This window comes from Haliotis asinina, chromosome 6 (assembly GCF_037392515.1).
Source record: "Haliotis asinina isolate JCU_RB_2024 chromosome 6, JCU_Hal_asi_v2, whole genome shotgun sequence".
Lineage (NCBI taxonomy): Eukaryota > Metazoa > Mollusca > Gastropoda > Lepetellida > Haliotidae > Haliotis > Haliotis asinina.
In genome coordinates, this window is record NC_090285.1 from 45,687,079 (window position 1) to 45,704,819 (window position 17,741).

The 17,741-nt window shown below is 41.0% G+C and overlaps 1 protein-coding gene across 1 annotated transcript; it reads left to right on the forward strand.

Moving 5' to 3' along the window:
• The first annotated feature begins 5,519 nt into the window (after positions 1–5,519).
• On the forward strand, positions 5,520–13,688 carry LOC137287908 (excitatory amino acid transporter 3-like). Its single transcript, XM_067820282.1, has 7 exons — positions 5,520–5,719; positions 8,840–9,081; positions 9,695–9,821; positions 10,405–10,638; positions 12,219–12,413; positions 12,920–13,054; positions 13,529–13,688. Exons 1-7 carry the CDS (start codon positions 5,520–5,522, stop codon positions 13,686–13,688), a joined length of 1,293 nt encoding a protein of 430 aa, XP_067676383.1.
• The last annotated feature ends 4,053 nt before the right edge of the window (positions 13,689–17,741 follow it).

Genomic DNA, 17,741 nt, shown 5'->3' on the forward strand with positions numbered 1-17,741 from the left:
GTACATCACAATTTGGATCTGTCCGACACGACCACACCTGCAACAACGTGTCCAGTGGCGTAGCAGGGTACAATAATGGAAGGTGAGGGTCGCATTGAATACACCTGGTACAGCGAAGAAAGGCGTGTTCTCCTGCAACTATACAATGGGAGACATCGACGTCAGCACGAATGTTTTTGCCCCGAACTGCGATATCAAGTTTACGGACCAGTGAAGAGAGCGTCATGTTGTGGGGAACCATGTCCTACACGGATAGATAGTAGTGGTTCTAGCAGACGTACAGCAAATAACTATACTAGCCACAGAAAGAAACTATGCATTGTCAAAATATTATCCCAGTTAATAAGTACGATATCAATGTCAAAGGTACATATAAACTTTAATGGAGGAATCATGAGACCATAACAAATCGGGAGAATTTCCATTGAAAAGTCACAAAGACGTCACGAGTCGACAAGCGGGACAAGGGTCAAACGAGCATGTCACAAGTTCACTAACGGGTATGTCCACCATCGGCATGAGAACAGTGCATCGACGACACAAACAACATATCAAACGTGCAAGGAAGGCATGTGAGATGTCACGCCAGATTCTCTCAAGTTATGTTACAAGGTCAGCGACGTTATCTGAGAGAGACGGCGTAGACGTCGATCCATCTCGTCCCAAACATGCTCTATCCGGAGAGATCCGGTGAATTTGCCGGTAAGGCAGTAAGACAACGTTGTGGTGTTGCAAGAAATCCACAGCAACCCTTGTTGTATGAGGGCGGGCATTGTCCTGTTGGAATGTTAAGTTAAACTCAGGGCCATGGCGTTGCAGAAAAGGAACTGCCACAGGTCGAAAAATCTGATCCCTGTAGCCCCCACCAGTTAAGTTGCCCTGAACAATCACCAAAGGAGTTCTTTGGTGTGCTATTATTCCATCCCAGATCATTTCGGAACCATCAAGGAGATTCCCTTCCAGGACACAGGCCTCCCACGCGTCTAAAGGCACGTTGACGTCCATCACTATGGGGAATGTTAAACCTCGAACATTTGTAAAAATAACATTTCTCCACCAAAACAAGGGTCTGCGGACATGATTTCGGCACCACATTCGGCGAGCTTATGGACGACGTTGTGTCAGGATCGCTCGTATACCGGGACGTGGTAGTCTGATCCCGTGATGACGTAAACGTTGTCGAATTTTATTCGGGTGAATACGGCGTCCTGGTATGGTACGGGCAGTCATCACTGCAGTCTGAAACCTGTGGCGAAGATGGATCACCCTTATCCATCTCTCCTGTCAGAAATGGTGTTTCGGTGGCAGTGGAAATGAACAGCCACTTGTCGTTGAGACATTAGAACACGGACCATCCCAATGGCCTCATGACGTTGGCACGTTATGCGTTTCAACAGCCCTTTAATTTTTTGAACGATCCAAAGGGCAGGGGTTGAGTTTTCCAAAGTGACAGTATTGTGTGGCATTAATTTGTTGTTTCTCTTTCCCGGAATGCACGTGCAACAACGTATTGCACGTCTCAAGGACAAAATCTGTGACGTCATGGAATGTGGGACGTGAATGCATGTTGGATACATGTCACTTATCTCTGAGTATAAATCCTTATGTGTCTACACAGGTTTGATAAATTTAGATATTAATTTGTTTTGGACAGTTATACATCTACTAGATCCAGCGACCTCACCTCTTCCCACTTTCTGTCCGCCATAGGGAACAGTTTCACCACGACAATGCTCGATCCCACACAGCTCGTATAACAGGTGCCTATCTCGCCAATTCAAACGTCCTTCCCTGGCCCTCCACATCGCCTGATCTGAACCCGATCAAGCATCAATGTGACGAACATGATCGACGCGTTCGCAAACGTCACCCTCGTCCTCGGGACGTGCAGAACTTGCTAACGCGTTGTAGGAGGAATGGCAAAAAAATGCGCAAGGGAAATACAGACTTCCATGGCGGTGTCGGGCAGTAACGGCTGCGAGGGGTGATGGCACTTGATTTGGGTTGGGTTTTTTTGGTTGTTGTTTGTTTGTTTGTTTGTTTTCCTTTTTTTTTGTTTGTTTGTTTGGGGTTTTTTTTGCTTTTTTTTGTTTTGGGTTTTTTTCGGGTTTTTTTATTATTTTTTTCCTATGCAGCATGTTTCACCTGACTTATTAGTGAATATTACAGATCACTGGCCACAAAGATGATACGACTTGTGTAGGGAATGACTAATTGAAAATTGATTCGTGGGCCTTGGTCGTTAGTCATGTGACACATGTGCTATACTACACCGAACACAGGAGATTGATCGCAGCTGAGGCAGAAGCTTCACAGTTTTGCACGGGTCAGATGTTCGCTCGCACTTAATGCTCATTGCTTTGGAGAACTAAACTCTGACACACATTGATTTCATTCCGGGATCTTTAAATCGATAAACTGTAAAGCATAAATGTGGGTTTACCACATTAAAAAGACTATTTAAAGAAGGAATAAAATTTAGTTTTTGTACTCTTTTAAACATTACATATGAAAGACGTGTTGTTAGTCTTAAGCGGGACACCAAATTCATTCTTAAAAACGTGTGGTTAATTAATTACGAGCGATCAAAAGTTGCCAAAAAGTCGTCTGGTTCACTCTCGCCCGCCAAAGAAACCACCCACAGGTTACCTCACTCTCTGTCCCGGAAGTGAACTGCAGCGGACAGGAGGTGACGTTATGTGAGGAAGGATTTTGCTTTTTTCTCGCCGTTAAAATAGACAGAAATTTGTGTTCTTGTCAGTTGCTCCCAGGGGTCGGGAGCAGAGGCTCTTATCAACTGTCGTCCTTTAAGGTTAACAACTGGCGCCTCCACCTCTCACGCCAAATGGCCTCTTACATTGCGAGGCGGTGACATTGGCGGGTTGTTTCCAAACTAGACACATCTGTAAATACACCAAATGGCATGGAATATGGGCCGTGTGTATGACTCTTTGTGCTAATCAGGACTAACACATTTTGTAGAGCTGGCTGTTCACATAGCACTGTTGCACGTTTCAATCTCTCAAGGTTTAACCACTTTTGCATTCTGGGCACATCAGCTTGTTCCCTTGAAACATAGTGATAAGTATAAGATGCATGCAGGCAAGCTATTTGGGCTTAGACAATGGTGCGTTCTGGATACATTCGTTGTTTACTGAAATCATCCGAAGCCGTGTAAACCAAGAGGTAAGGGCATCGTGTTAAACCTGAACATTTATTTGTGAATCGTGTATACTGTTTGAGGCATTTATCCGTTTAGAATAATCAATGCTTCCCTTCAGAGTACCCTGTTTCGGTGGTTTCCAGAGCTGAAATCAAAACGAAAGATCTTTTGATGTCACCAGATTTTCTATTGTTGAAGAGACAGGCACACTGAAGTCAAGTGTCAAGATACCTAGGGGTTTTACAGGATACAAAATGATAATATCGCAATGTAGTATCCTTTGCAGATACCCCTTACTGCAGCATACTGGCAGTGCCTATAAACATCTTAACTGTAACATGTCCGCAGAGGTTGCAGGTTTGCTTCACGTTCTTAAGAAATAATCTTTCGCTGGACATGCACGATTCATAAAATACATATTTCTCGTAAATGAAACATACCAGACCCCCCTTTTAGATTATAAATGGACGTATTGAAACAGAGGCCCATGACTGTCCTTTCCCGGAGCAAAACTGCTTGAAATTATGTAGCTGGTTGTTGTTTTTTGATTATTTGGCAGTTACAAAGGGATGGGTTTGTTTCTGGTTTGGAAACCTGAAATCATACATACATACTAACATTTGTATAGCGCCGATATCCAGTTCAGCTGATAAAAGGCGCTTTGTTTTCCATCGATCATCGGATGTCCATCGCAACTGCACATCGTATTTTCAATCTAGACACTCTGGGGATCATACAGCTCTTCTATTAGCACCGAGTTAATGTGGTTTTCCCATCTTTACTAGGCACCCATTTACAGCTGGGTGGACTGGAACAAATAGGTACAGTACTTCGTCCAAGTTTACTGCACGCTGTTGTACCCGCAACTAGGTGTTAGCACGTATTCATGTGGCCACCATCTGGTCACCAACCCACGGGGTCGTGGGTTCATTTACGTGCACAGGGTTGTGTACTGTACACTGGGGATTGTGACAACATTGAAAGAGTCTGCACACAACGCTGACTCAAAGTTTTTTAAGCCCGGTCACAGGTGAGCATGATATCGGCACGCCGGTACCGTCAAGCTGCTGGATTACTGGATTAGCATGGCGCCTTAGACAGCTCGCCCACCGCACAAGAAAGTGGTAAAATGTAATGCCATATTTGGAATTCCACTTTCTCAAGTACAAATTATGGTATGTTTTCATAATCACCAAACAGAACATATGTTATACATACCGATAAAATAGATATACGTAGGTCATTCGATATGTGGCATCAGAAATGTCCAAGACGATTATTTTATAACTTAAACTCACACTTACCTATATCACTGCAGGATATACTCATAACAATGATCAGTAAAGGTATTCTCTTTTTCAAGATGGCGTTAAAGACTTGCCTGAAGGCCAACATCCTGCTGATCCTCACCGTCATTTCTGCTGTGATGGGCGTGACCATCGGGTTGCTGGTTCGTCAGCTGCATCTCTCCCCGGACACCATCCTACTCATCAGTCTCCCTGGAGATATAGCCATTAGGATGTTGAAAATGCTCATATTGCCGCTGATTGTTGCAAGCATGATCACAGGTACAGGGGAATCTGTTTTACCGAGCGTTATTCTCTGGTTTCTTTACAGGGCGCCAGCGTATGTCATGAGTACAGTAGACTATCACAGTCCTATTATTTTCTGTCCTGCTTAGCTCTCTCTGCAAAGCTGACTGAAGCAAATCATATTATCCTCAGCCTCAATACCCTCCATCTCACTGCAAACTGTAAGGTTCCTTTTCAAGTTTCCAAAAGAATTCTTTCAAATGAATTCTCTCTATCAAATTATGTATATTTCAGAGATGAAGCGTTAGTCTGGTGCTGTTGCTGTATAGCGTCGGTCTGATAATACGCCGTCCATGTTGTAGTACTGTACTTGGTTTTGTATGCCCTTAACAGAAAATAATTAGTATACATGGAAAATGAAGACTACTATATTTGTATTCACAGTTTTCAATCTCGTCACGATTCATTCATTTATCAAATAGCAGACAGTCAGTTATGTATATAACCTCATAAAGCCCCAGCACTTGTCATGCATTGGAATACCATTGGAGATACCTCACTTAAAATAATAATCGCTATAATAATTTTACACCACTGCACATTCATTCACTCTAACCTCAATATATACTATCATAGTAGCGATATTTATTACAAGTCTGGAATCTACCTTCATTTGTGAACATTTATACTTCAAAAGGTGTTATCATTCACCTCTTTGTGCTTTAACAGGAATTGTTACCATGGAGAATACGTCATCGGGAAAGAAGGGCATGTTCTTCGATTATTTCCTTTAGTTACTTTATGTTTGAACAGGAATCGCTAACATGGACAGCAAGTCATCAGGAAAGATGGGTTTGTTCACTATGGCCTACTATGTTTCTACAACCGCAATTGCAATCTGTACTGGTATTGGACTGGTGTACATTATCAAGCCAGGATTACGAGACACACTGGCGCCATCGGTCACACAGTCTGAAGAGTTCCATGCACCTTCGGCAATTGACATGATTTTTGATCTCATTAAGTGAGTGCTAAGCTAACAATATACGCTATCTGACCTTGCCTTGTTTTCTAGTCAAGGCCCTAATGTTCAATTAAGAGAAATCTTTGTGATACTGTTTCCCAAACACCACATTATTGCCAGTGTTTTCAATTGTACATTTGTCCATTCTGTTGATTACTGACTTGCCTTGGCATGTGTTTGTGACAAGCGTCATCGATGAGACAGATACTGTCACAATTCTGCCCCCAAATGAGACTGTTTATACTCTAAGGTTGACACTCTGATATTGGTTCATGGAAATATTTCTTGTAGCTCATATTACTGACAACTGGGTTAACTGTACCTCATCCTTTAGCATTCAAGGAAGTTAATGGAGAGTATCATAATCCTGTGTTCGACACAGATTGGCAGAGTCAAACCGTACCCCTGGTTGAGTGAGTGAGTGAGTTAAGATGTAACGTCACATCGGCAATATTACAGCCATATCGTGACGAGAACAAGTAATTATAAAACTACAAATAAATTAATAGCACATACATTGGAAAACCCTGTCAACGAAGGACAGTAAAACTAATTAGAATATCACAGAGTAGAATCTAAAACTAGTGAATAGACCTAAAACAATGCATCTATAGAGAACAGTAAAATATAAAAATGAGCCATAGGTTGCTAACAACTGAAGGTAGATCGCCATACTAAGGACCGTACCACTGGGAACTCGGTACTGTGCATTGCTGTCAACCCCTCTTCAATGTGCAGTGCAGGGTGGCCCTCGACAACGAAAACCTTATCCTTATCCTTATCCATTTCTGCCGTTTCAATAGAGGTAGATGTGATTAGATGCCACGTGACGAAACTAGCGACATGTCAGTATTCTCTTTATGTGAATTATATAGACCATTCTTCAATGTTACACAGTTATTTTTATCATGCACATATAAAAGGTACTTTAGACTCAAGACCTTTTGTTATAGCCCCTCGTGTATACAGAACACATTGTTATGCTAAAACGGCATCTGGGCCTCCTTTCACAATGAGTGAGTGAGTTTATTTTTACGCCGATTTTTTAGCAATATTCCGGCAATATCACGGTGGGGGACACCAGAAAATGGGCTTCACACAATGTACCCATGTGGGGAAACTAACCCGGGTCTTCGGCGTGACGGGCGAACGCTTTAACCACTAGGCTACCCCACCGCCCCCTCCTTTCACAGGGCACTAAGGTGACCTTAGTGCAACGTTAAAGAATGGGAGTTCAGGTTAACCTTAATAAAAGTTGCTTCGTGAAAGGAGCCCTCTGCCATAAGGACTATTAGGCACTAGATTTCTGTATAACTACTTTTATATCAAAAGAGGGTAGTTGTAAAGAAATACAGACAGGCAAATAGAAAGATGAAAGTAGGCTCTATTGCGACAGAGACCTTGCTTTTTATAAGAAAAGCCAATTTTATAGACAACTCAAGAATATTCCAAGTTATTATTTTTATGAACTCTTTGTTTGTACCATAACTTTCATAAAAATATGCAAGCCCCAGTTTTAGTAGTATCTAATGATACACACAAAAGACTTCATATAACATGGCTTAACACATAACATGGTCATGACACTATGAACATCGATATTCGCACGTGGATACAATGGCATGCACCGAGCAAGCGACAAAGTCAGTCACATTAGTTTCCTCTTACGACACTAGTGGTCGCTGAAAAGCAGTTTTGACCCAGAGTGTCCAACATATTTGTGAACATGTGAGCATGATTAATGAATATGCATATTCAGTCTCATTATATGGGTTGTAGGTCATTATGCATAAGTCGTACCTCAGAGAGGAAATTGTCAAGTTACGCAGGACTCCGTTGTCAGTCAAGCAGAGAGTACATGAGTTGACAATAGTTAACGCATAATGGAATTAACTCATCTAAATCAATAGCTTCATCAGCTGACGAAGGTTCACAATACAACCTCAGTTCTAAAACATTGCCACACATTGCCCAGATGCACACTACCATGTCGTTTTTGTTAACTGCATTGTTCCCAGAGATGTTATAAAATCACAAGCTGTAATCAACAGAGCATATGTTTCAAAATTTATAAATGTCTCCCAGCCTAAGCAAATATTAACATTTCAAAATCAAGTATCCTCAGAAAAGATTAGGTGTGGGTTGTGAAGGGTGAGTTTATATGGCATGTGTTTATTATAGGACACCAATAAGCCCTTCTTATCACTGTGTAATATCTTTTACAGTGCTTTGATTCTTGCCGATGTTTCATTTAGAGCAATACCAAGTGACCATTCAATATCACGTAAGATATATATTTAGCTTCCAAACAGTGCCTAGTTTCAAAATCTCAAAAACAATACCATTTCTGGATCCAGATTCAGTACCCTTCATGGCTCCAAAGAAAAGGATTCCATCACGATTATACATATCCACCCATCTCAGTGCTTGTAGGATTGCCACAGCCTCTGTTGCAAAAATTGCCTCGTAATGACACGGGGCCTAGATTTTCCAAGCTCTCTAAGATAGTCGTAAGGTGATGTTAATGGATGGCACTGACGACTCTAAGAGAGCTTCGAAAATCTAGGCCCTGACCACATCGGAGATACTATGATCAAGGATCCAAAAAGCTCCTAAAGTGTGGATCACTGAAGAATCACTGGAACTGTCAGTATAAATGAGCATGACATCTGCAAAGTGTTCCCTTATAAAATCTTAGAAAAATTTGCTTTAAAGGCACTTGATGACATACGATCTCCACGATGTTTGATCTGGATATAGCTTTATGTTATCGATGACATACGATCTCCACGATGTTTGATCTGGCTATAGCTTTATGTTATCGATGACATACGATCTCCACGATGTTTGATCTGGCTATAGCTTTATGTTATCGATGACATACGATCTCCACGATGTTTGATCTGGCTATAGCTTTATGTTATCGATGACATACGATCTCCACGATGTTTGATCTGGCTATAGCTTTATGTTATCGATGACATACGATCTCCACGATGTTTGATCTGGCTATAGCTTTATGTTATCGATGTTACGGACTCTATATTGTAACTGTATGTGGTATTTTGAAGACTTCCATGTGCAGCGCATCGTAAGTCGCCATGATGCTTTATTTTTCAGAAATCTGTTTCCAGACAATATCGTCAGTGCTGCAATTCAAAGTTCACACACAGTATATGTCAAGGGGGAGTTCGTCAAGAAGGACTCCCATGGTGAATATTTGCTCCAGAATGTTACAAACTCATCGCAAAGTGATAGTAACTCAACATTTCTGGTACAACCTGATGGGATAAATACTACAGAAGAAGGAAGCCCTATCTGGACAGCTAAGACTGTCACCAGACCCGGATTTAATGTTCTAGGTATGTGAAGTCTGGGAAAATTGGTAACATTTACAGTGCTCTTCATAAATATGTTGTTCAGATATGATATGTAGCTTAGAGAAGAAACAACCAAAGACACAATGTTCTGTCTTCTAAATATTTGTTTTGCATTACCATTTAATATTTTGCAAACACCAGCTGTCCTTCATTTTCTGAAATTCATTTCTATGCTTTGCTTTGTTTGCTCGTGTGCCTCGAGTTCCTTTCTGTTTTTATTCATTGTTTGCTTGTTTTGTGTTTGTTTGTTTTTTGCCAAAGGTCGATTTCCATTGTTTTGTCTTAGTGAAAGTGGAATCCATCTTAGAAGGAAGAGCAGCATACGATTTATTATATAAACTGGTTGAGTATTAGTTTCTCTGACAATTACTCTGCACAAAAACACATTCTTGCTCATGATGGTACATTTAAAAAAGGATTGTGTGAAAAGGTCCTACGTCAAAGTACGAGTTGTTTTTAACGTTTTCAGTTAGAATCGAAATAATAATATAAAACGCCACTAACATAACCATACAAATGTCCTTCAAATGCCCATCGTTCCGTCATAGGGTGACTTGCTAGCATCTGTAAATCTGGACATTTTCTCGTTCCACAGGAACGTTGTTGTATTGTACAGTATTTGGGGCAGTGCTTGGTAAACTACGACCTAAAGGACGGATCATCTTCACGTTTTTAGTAGAACTGAATGAGATCACGATGAACATAGTGCGCCTCGTTATGTGGTAAGTAATCCGAACACTTTGAATATAGATAACGATGATCATAAACACCACACATACTGTTTCAGCTACTTGCAGGAAACGTATTACCTGTGTACATGTATTCCGCTTGACCTCCACATCTGGAATAATTTTAATGACCTTTCGTGGTGTCGTAGCATTGCTGTCTATCATAAATGGATGGTAAGATCAGTCACGCAATATCTGCACCAATGCTGAGTGACCTATATGGCCAGTACATATTTCACGCACCAGTGTCTGAACTGACGCAAGCGACGCATGTCTATTTTCACATTCCACATTCGACATTAAAAGCATAAATATCCGTTCCTTATACCCTGACAGAATTGCAAGTCAGTTCAATGATTTAAAAACTAAAAAAATGGCTAATCATTAACAGCTCATTTATTGAAAAAAATAAAGTGTATCAAATGATTACAATATTTCAAATCCTTAAAGAGACGGCATGATAGCCACGCCGTTAAAGCGCTTGCCCGAGACCCGGTTTCTATTCCCCACATGGCAAGCCCTTACCTTTTGTCCCCCTTTGTGACACCTAACTATCTGACACCATATTCTGTTACAGGTTAACGCCCCTTGGCGTACTGTCGCTCATCGCTGGAAAGATCTTGAGTGTGTCCGACCTCTCTGGGATGGTTCATCACATAGGGATGTTCATAGCCACATGCATGACTGGTCTTTTCGTCCACACTGTTGCAGTAATACCTCTGATATACTTCATTCTGACACGGAAGAACCCTTATAAAGTGTCGCTGGGAGTAGTGCAGGCTCTTCTGACAGCACTGGCCACCAACTCCAGGTCTGTGGTCAATTATTTAATATAGCGATACGTAGTGGAGTCCTGTGAACATATGAATACATCACCTTTTAATGTAAATATTAAAAGCACAATTCTACCCATATTTGACGATATTGTGGCCCATTTTATAAGTATTGGTGCATAAGCACACACTTTAGCCTCCTATTGATGCAATAAGTGACGTTTTATCCTTTACGACTCCACTGACAACTGAAACTTTGAGCCAAAGAGCTAAAAAAGGAGAACACTTACCATATATGTAATTTCTTAATAACTTCTTTGATATCCAAGTTCAATGGATAGTCAACTTTTTCACTAAAATGGGAGCGACGCTTCGGTGTAGGTACCAACACCGTTATCGAGGAAGTATATATAATGCAATCAATTGCTCCGTACGTCGAAAACTGACGCACGCGGTGTTGTCGAAGTTTCCAAAACTGATTTCAGTCACAAGTTCCGCATATGTTTTTGCACAAGATTGTTCTTCTGTCATGGTGTCCAGCGATCCATGGCCGTTTTATTGTACACCATGCCTTGCCGAAACCCTTGCTGAGCGGCATTTCTTGTTACTCTCCTAGAATTTGGCGAAAGTAAACCAGACCTGCTCCTCTGTACTAGATGTAAACATTCGCCACCATTTTGGCAAGGACTGTGTTCTGTGTCCAAAGGAGTTAAAGGGTATGCCTAAAGAACGCTCAAAGTGACATAACTCTTTAGGTAATGTTCGGCGCGAGAGTCAATTTAATGCAACGTTGGCTTAATTCATTCGAACATTTTTAGTCTTTTGATCTACGTATTTTAATGAATAACATGTTAGCTTCTGTGAGAGCTGACAGTATTATTGAGAGAAATCCATCCTTTATTTTTAGAGAGGTGTGATGTGAAATAGTGCCTTTAAGGGCATTTTCATGTCCCGTTTGGGGCATTCCGTAATTTATTCTATACGGTCATCTTTAAGGGAGCGGTGGGGTTGCCTAATTGTTAAAGCGTTCATTCGTCATGTCGAGGAACCGGGTTCGATTGCCCACAAACAACTAAAATATTGCAGTGTCAAATTACAAATAGAGAAACATTATTCTTCTAGGAATCACATAGAATGCCGTCAATGGCACATTTGCACTTCTTTTACATTTACTCCTCTGAAAAAAAATAATAAAACCACATCGTAAAAGTAATGATTATTTAGTGCTGTCTTGATTTCTTGTAACATAGGTTATCCTGTTTAGTCGGTGCAGCCGAGTGTTTAAAGCGCTCTCTAGTTTCACCGGAGACCAGGTTCGATTCCCCACGTGGGTATAATGCGTGGAGCATAGTTCTTGTATCCCCGGCCATGATGTTGCTGGAGTATTGCTCCAAACGGCGTAAAAGTATAATCATTCATTTGATAATCGTCTCTTTGTGCGAAAAATGCATTACATCGGAAGCGCACGAAATATCTCCAATTCCTCATCGTCAATCGCTAAACTGCAGATGGTCAGTTTGTAAATATCTTTTCAGAGACCACAATGCATATCAATACGTGATGTTGATTCTTTAAACAATTAGCAGAGACTGTTAAAGGATTCTTTTTCTTCTGTCAGTGCTGCAACACTTCCAGTTACCATCGACTGCTGTGAGAGGAATCTGAAGATAGACAGAGCTATCAGCCGGTTTGTGCTACCTCTTGGTGCTACAGTCAACATGGATGGTGCTGCCATGTTCCAAGTCGTCACTCCTGTCTACATAGCACAGATCAGCGGTGTGCACCTTCCTGTTCTTGACGTCTTTGCTCTTGGGTAAATGCATTTTATACACACATTGTCAGTTTTGTTTTGGTTCAGCAGTACTACATGGCGGCACTCTGTAAATAATCAGATCTGGATCAGACAATACAGTGATCAACATCTCTATCGTCGAGATCCGCAACTGGTATACAATGACATTTGTCAGCTAAGTCACCTGACCGTCCGGTTCTGTATATCGCCTCAGAGAACATGCGTGAGTTTCTGAAGACCAATTCAAACATTGGTCTTCATGGGTCTGTTGGCGACAGAGATTTAGTGAGGGTGAAAATGGGAGCAACTGGATACTGATCAATATTATAATTAAGGAGATCTTACCTTACAACAACTTACCCAAGCAGAAGATGAATGCAGAAACTGGAAGTAGGGTTGAAAAAAATGAATTCTACTTTACCTGAAACATCTTTACGGACACCAGTAATCAGTAAAATCACCAGTAATCATAACACATAGCAGTAAAACACACAGTGCTGTGAAAAACATTACTGGTATCATTTCAGCGTAGCTGCCACCCTCACCAGTATTGGAACCGCTGGTATACCTCATGCTTCCATAGTAACCATCATGATTTTTATAGCCAATATGGGACTACCAACAAACGAAATCTACGTAGTGTTTGCCATGGATTGGTTTCTGTGAGTATTTTCAGTGTGGAAGACACACCTATAGTCATACTATTTGATTTTGATAGTTTCGTGGTCTTTTGAATGCATGTCAAGAATTTCTGGCACATGATTATGTTTGTCGTGTTTCTTTTCAATACTGCACATGCTTTCATTCAATATAGTCCATGAACGTCGATGCCTTGTGTATTCCTGCATGTGTGCATCCAGACGTATACTAGTATTTTGTATTGGATTTCAGGCTCATTTTTGTCTTAAGGTATCAAAATCGAACACGGATAAAATCTGACAAGTGCTATTTGTGTAATGCAAACTTCAAGTAGGTTAAGCTATAAGACGAAAACTGTTAGTCTGAAATACTCTTTTCGTTTATATATCACCTGAAAAGGTCACGATTCTTCACCGGTATAATTTTATCTATAAAATATAACCTGTCTATAGAATAACATGTTTCAATCTTGAGGTTTCTATATTCTGCTTTTTCAGCGGGAGAATGAGGACTATCACTAATGTGAATGGAGATTGTATGGGCGCCTCTATTCTCCAGCACTTCTTCCATCAGGATGGCAGCAACGGCTCGACTTATGAAAACAGCCCACTCCCACAGGACGAGGGAGGGTTGGCTGAAATTCTGGCACTTGAGTAGGATGTGGAGAGTTGCCTGTAGTTTTGTTATTTTCAGAAAGTCTTTTGACCAAATGACTGTATATTGCCGCCGAAGAACAGTAGGGTAGCCTGGTGGGTAAGGTGTTCGATTGTTACGCAGATCCAGGTCGTGGTGTTGTTGGGATAATGCTAAAAGAGGCGTGTACCTAAACGTACTCTCATACGGCGCGATGATACTATCAGTGGTCATCTGTGATTCACATTTTGTGTAAGGAAAGTGTTTTCATGCCTCTATATGGTCAGCAAAAGAAATAAATTGACACACATTTAATTGTTTCGCTTTGTATTGCTCTCAATGCTTCGAACATACATGCCAAACCCCCGTTAAACTTAAAATAAAATTCACACCAGGTTCTCAACGTATGCAAATGTCACCTGTTTAGCTCTTGCGATTATATACCCGTGAAGATCCGGGTTAGAATTGGTCTTGAATGAACCTGCTAATACTTCCACTGATCATTACAAACACACTGTCTTGGTTGTCAAAGCAGGCGAGCGTGTTCTGTCGGAGCTTGGATACGATACCAATCTGGGAGGATAATTTCTATGTGGAACTGAATTTGCACTTTAATCACCCTATACAGATATTATTGTGTCTTGCATCAAGCATGGCGACGCAGTTATCACCAAATTACGCATGGAATATGAATCATAGATCGGACACGGGCTATGCTCTTCCAATGAAGGGACAGGCGGGAGATTTGACAACTTACCAGGTAAGTACCGATGTAAACACAAGTTGCAGTAAGCATATGATCCATCAAATGAAACACCTATCTGGTATTGTAGACTCAATCCAACGGCGGATGCAATGTGTGGAAAGTACCGACACTACATTGACGGGTATAGACAGCCGTCTCGCGTCAATGGAAAATGCCATCACGGAAACGATCAGACGTGTTAAAAAAAAAACTCGAGAACTGTGTCCTCAGACTGTATTAGTGAGGACTGAAGAAACAAAACAGAGACGCAGAAGTTAAATCAGGAGGTGGGAGAAACTGAGCAGACGACCATCGGTGATCGTAACAGACATAAACGTACAAGAGATGTTGACGATGGATTTTATTATCATAATGGGATCGATACTTCCCCAGGAGCAGACGGAGATGAAGGCGGCTGTGATAGTCCAGTAAACACAATCCATGTGAGACAATCTGCTATTTCACGGAAAACCCGAAATGCCAGGTGAAGAATCCCAAAAGGTCATACAGGATTTCATAAAGAAAGAATTACAGATCAGCGATGACGTCACACTGCTACGTGTACACAGAACGGGATGACGTAGAGCATCCAGACAGAGCAGTATGATGGCCACGTTTGCGGCCAACGACAAGCACTACTATCCAAGTGACGACCCCTTCGAAGGAGATGAGTGAGTGAGTTTAGTTTTTCGCCGCACTCAGCGGTATTCCAGCTATATGGCGGCGGTCTGTAAATAATCGAGTCTAGACCAAACAATCCAGTGATCAACAACATGAGCATCGATCTGTGCAATTGAGAACCGATGACATGTGTCAAACTAGTCAGTGAGCCTGACCACCAGATCCCGTTAGTCGCCTCAAGCATAGTCGCCTTTTATGGCAAGCATGGGTTGCTGAAGGCCTATTCTACCCCGGACGAAGAAGATGACAGTCTACTCATAGGCGTTACCTACATCCCTCCCGAGGGACCAAGATATTTGTCTGATGACACTTTTCCACACTCAGATTAACATGGAAACACTAGCAACGTCGTGTGTGTCATTAGTTGGTTATATGATGCACGCACTTGACTGCTCCTGGGTTATGTTATTATTGATGGCAATGTTGTGAACGATGGCGTGTTACTAACCCAGTTATGTGAGTACATGAATCATGTATATACGTTAGAAAAACATTCAATAAACGTTGATAGATACAACGAATATGGTAACAGAATGAATTCTCGTGGTTACAGCTTTATTTATTTGCTAAATTGTAAACGGCAGTATTGGTAAAAATAAACATGTTAGTAATTAAGTAGCTTGTATGCGTGGTAGATTATGCCATAGCAAGCCCTGATGTAATTACCTGTTACACAGACTTTGTTGTGCATGACTTTCATCCCATGCTATTTGATGTTCACTTAACTATTACGTTGTCGTTCTCATTAACTTGTATTGATACCAATGTAGATAAAGCCAGGGTTAACGAGACAAGTTCTCGTATTAGGCAATGCAACAATACACGTAGAAGCGAGCATATCAATGTTGTCGATATATCCGCTCTAGAATCTATTATTACCGAGCTGGAGTCTGATTTTACATAATCACTTCATGTTATTATAGGTCATTGATAAAATGAGCAATGTGTTTGTCTCCACAGCCGGGGAAGTATGAAGGGTTAAAAGTACCCTAAGGCGTTGTATGGTCATTCCACAAATAAAGGCCTAAACAACTTTTGGAAATGATGAAAATTAAACTTTATGTTGTGGAATGGCAATGTTATCATTTGTAATTGTTTAATGTTATCAGAACAAGCGGTGGTCTTAATCTTGACGCATTTTCATATTGTGTATCTTCAATTAAAATTGTATGTTTTTTGTCACGTGTATAATGTGTCAATACCGTCACACAACCGTTTTGTCCATTAGCAACAAAAATACTTGAGTTAAACCAATCCTTTTTATTACAGTGATAGCTCTTCAATGACGAATGCGTCAACAAAAGAAAGAATTACCATTTTGTATCGGTCTAAGTCTATGAAACTCATTTGTGATATTGACTTAGTGAAGAAAATAATAATGATAATAATAATAATCCTGATGATGTACGCCTCTCCGTGGTGGGCCTAGATAGGGGAATTTTATTCCCTGAACTGAACGTACATCACCCAGTTAGGGCTGACCCCCCGAAGCTGGTTTTTACTGGGTTACAGACAAACAAGGAGAAAAACATCTTACAACTCCGCAGCCCAGTCAGCCTTCCTCCGGTAGTGACACCAACCACACTGGAGATGGGACTTGCCCCAGGGGAAGGCACAGAACCCGACCAAGAATATCTTGGTCACAACATCTAAAATCCACACTACTAGAGTGTGCGAAAGCGACTGGATGGCCTGAAAATCCACGAATTAACGGCAAGTCGCTTAAGCTGCATTGGGACAATGCCATGCCCATGTATGCTTACCTGACGGAGCAAAATCTCCGAGATCAACTCCGGCGGCTAAAACATCTTATGCCCCGTGAGCCAGTTCAACCCACAACTGGTGCCCGTCAGGAACCTTTGCAAGAGCAAAATGCTCAAGTGGCAGCAGACCCAAAACTTCTTATGGACGTCCGCGTCAACCTCTTTCCTCTTCCTGGTGGAAACTCTTCCGAGAAAGAGCCAGTTGGCCCCGAAATTTTGGACCCTCACTCTTCCTCTTCTTCAGTTGCAGACCTTACCGAAAATCCTGTTTATATTTTGTTTACTTCTATTTATGAGGAAATTTGTGATTTACCTTTAGAGAAACGGAGGCCAATTAAACAACTTAACATGTCTTTTCCCAAAAATGAAATTGATTTACTTAATGAAATTATCTCTTTAAAACTTCCTGTGGACTGTTCATTACATGAAGTAAATTGTTGTATCTATGCTGCCGCTCGAACCTTGGAGGAACTTCACACAGTTTCCAAAGAAAAGTCTTCTAATTCTACTAACAATAAACCAAGAAAAAACCGGTTTCAAGTGAAATTAACAGAAACTAGAAAATATATTTCCTGGATAGAGCTGTGCCTGAAATTAAGATCATCAGGGAATCCCATGTCTAAACGACAAAAGGCAATTTGGAGAAAATTAAAATTACAGTACAAAACAACAAAAGAAAAGGTACTTCTCCAAACTGTCGATTCCCTTAAGGCAAAAATAAAAATTTGGACTGAAAGAAAGAAAAAATGGGAAAAGAGAAACAAATTTATCAAACAAAATAAACTTTTCAAAAATAATGAAAAGCAATTCTATAGGCAACTTAAAACAAGTGGTGATGGTGAGCATCATAAACGGCCTCCCATGGCTGCCAATGAAAGGTTCTGGAAA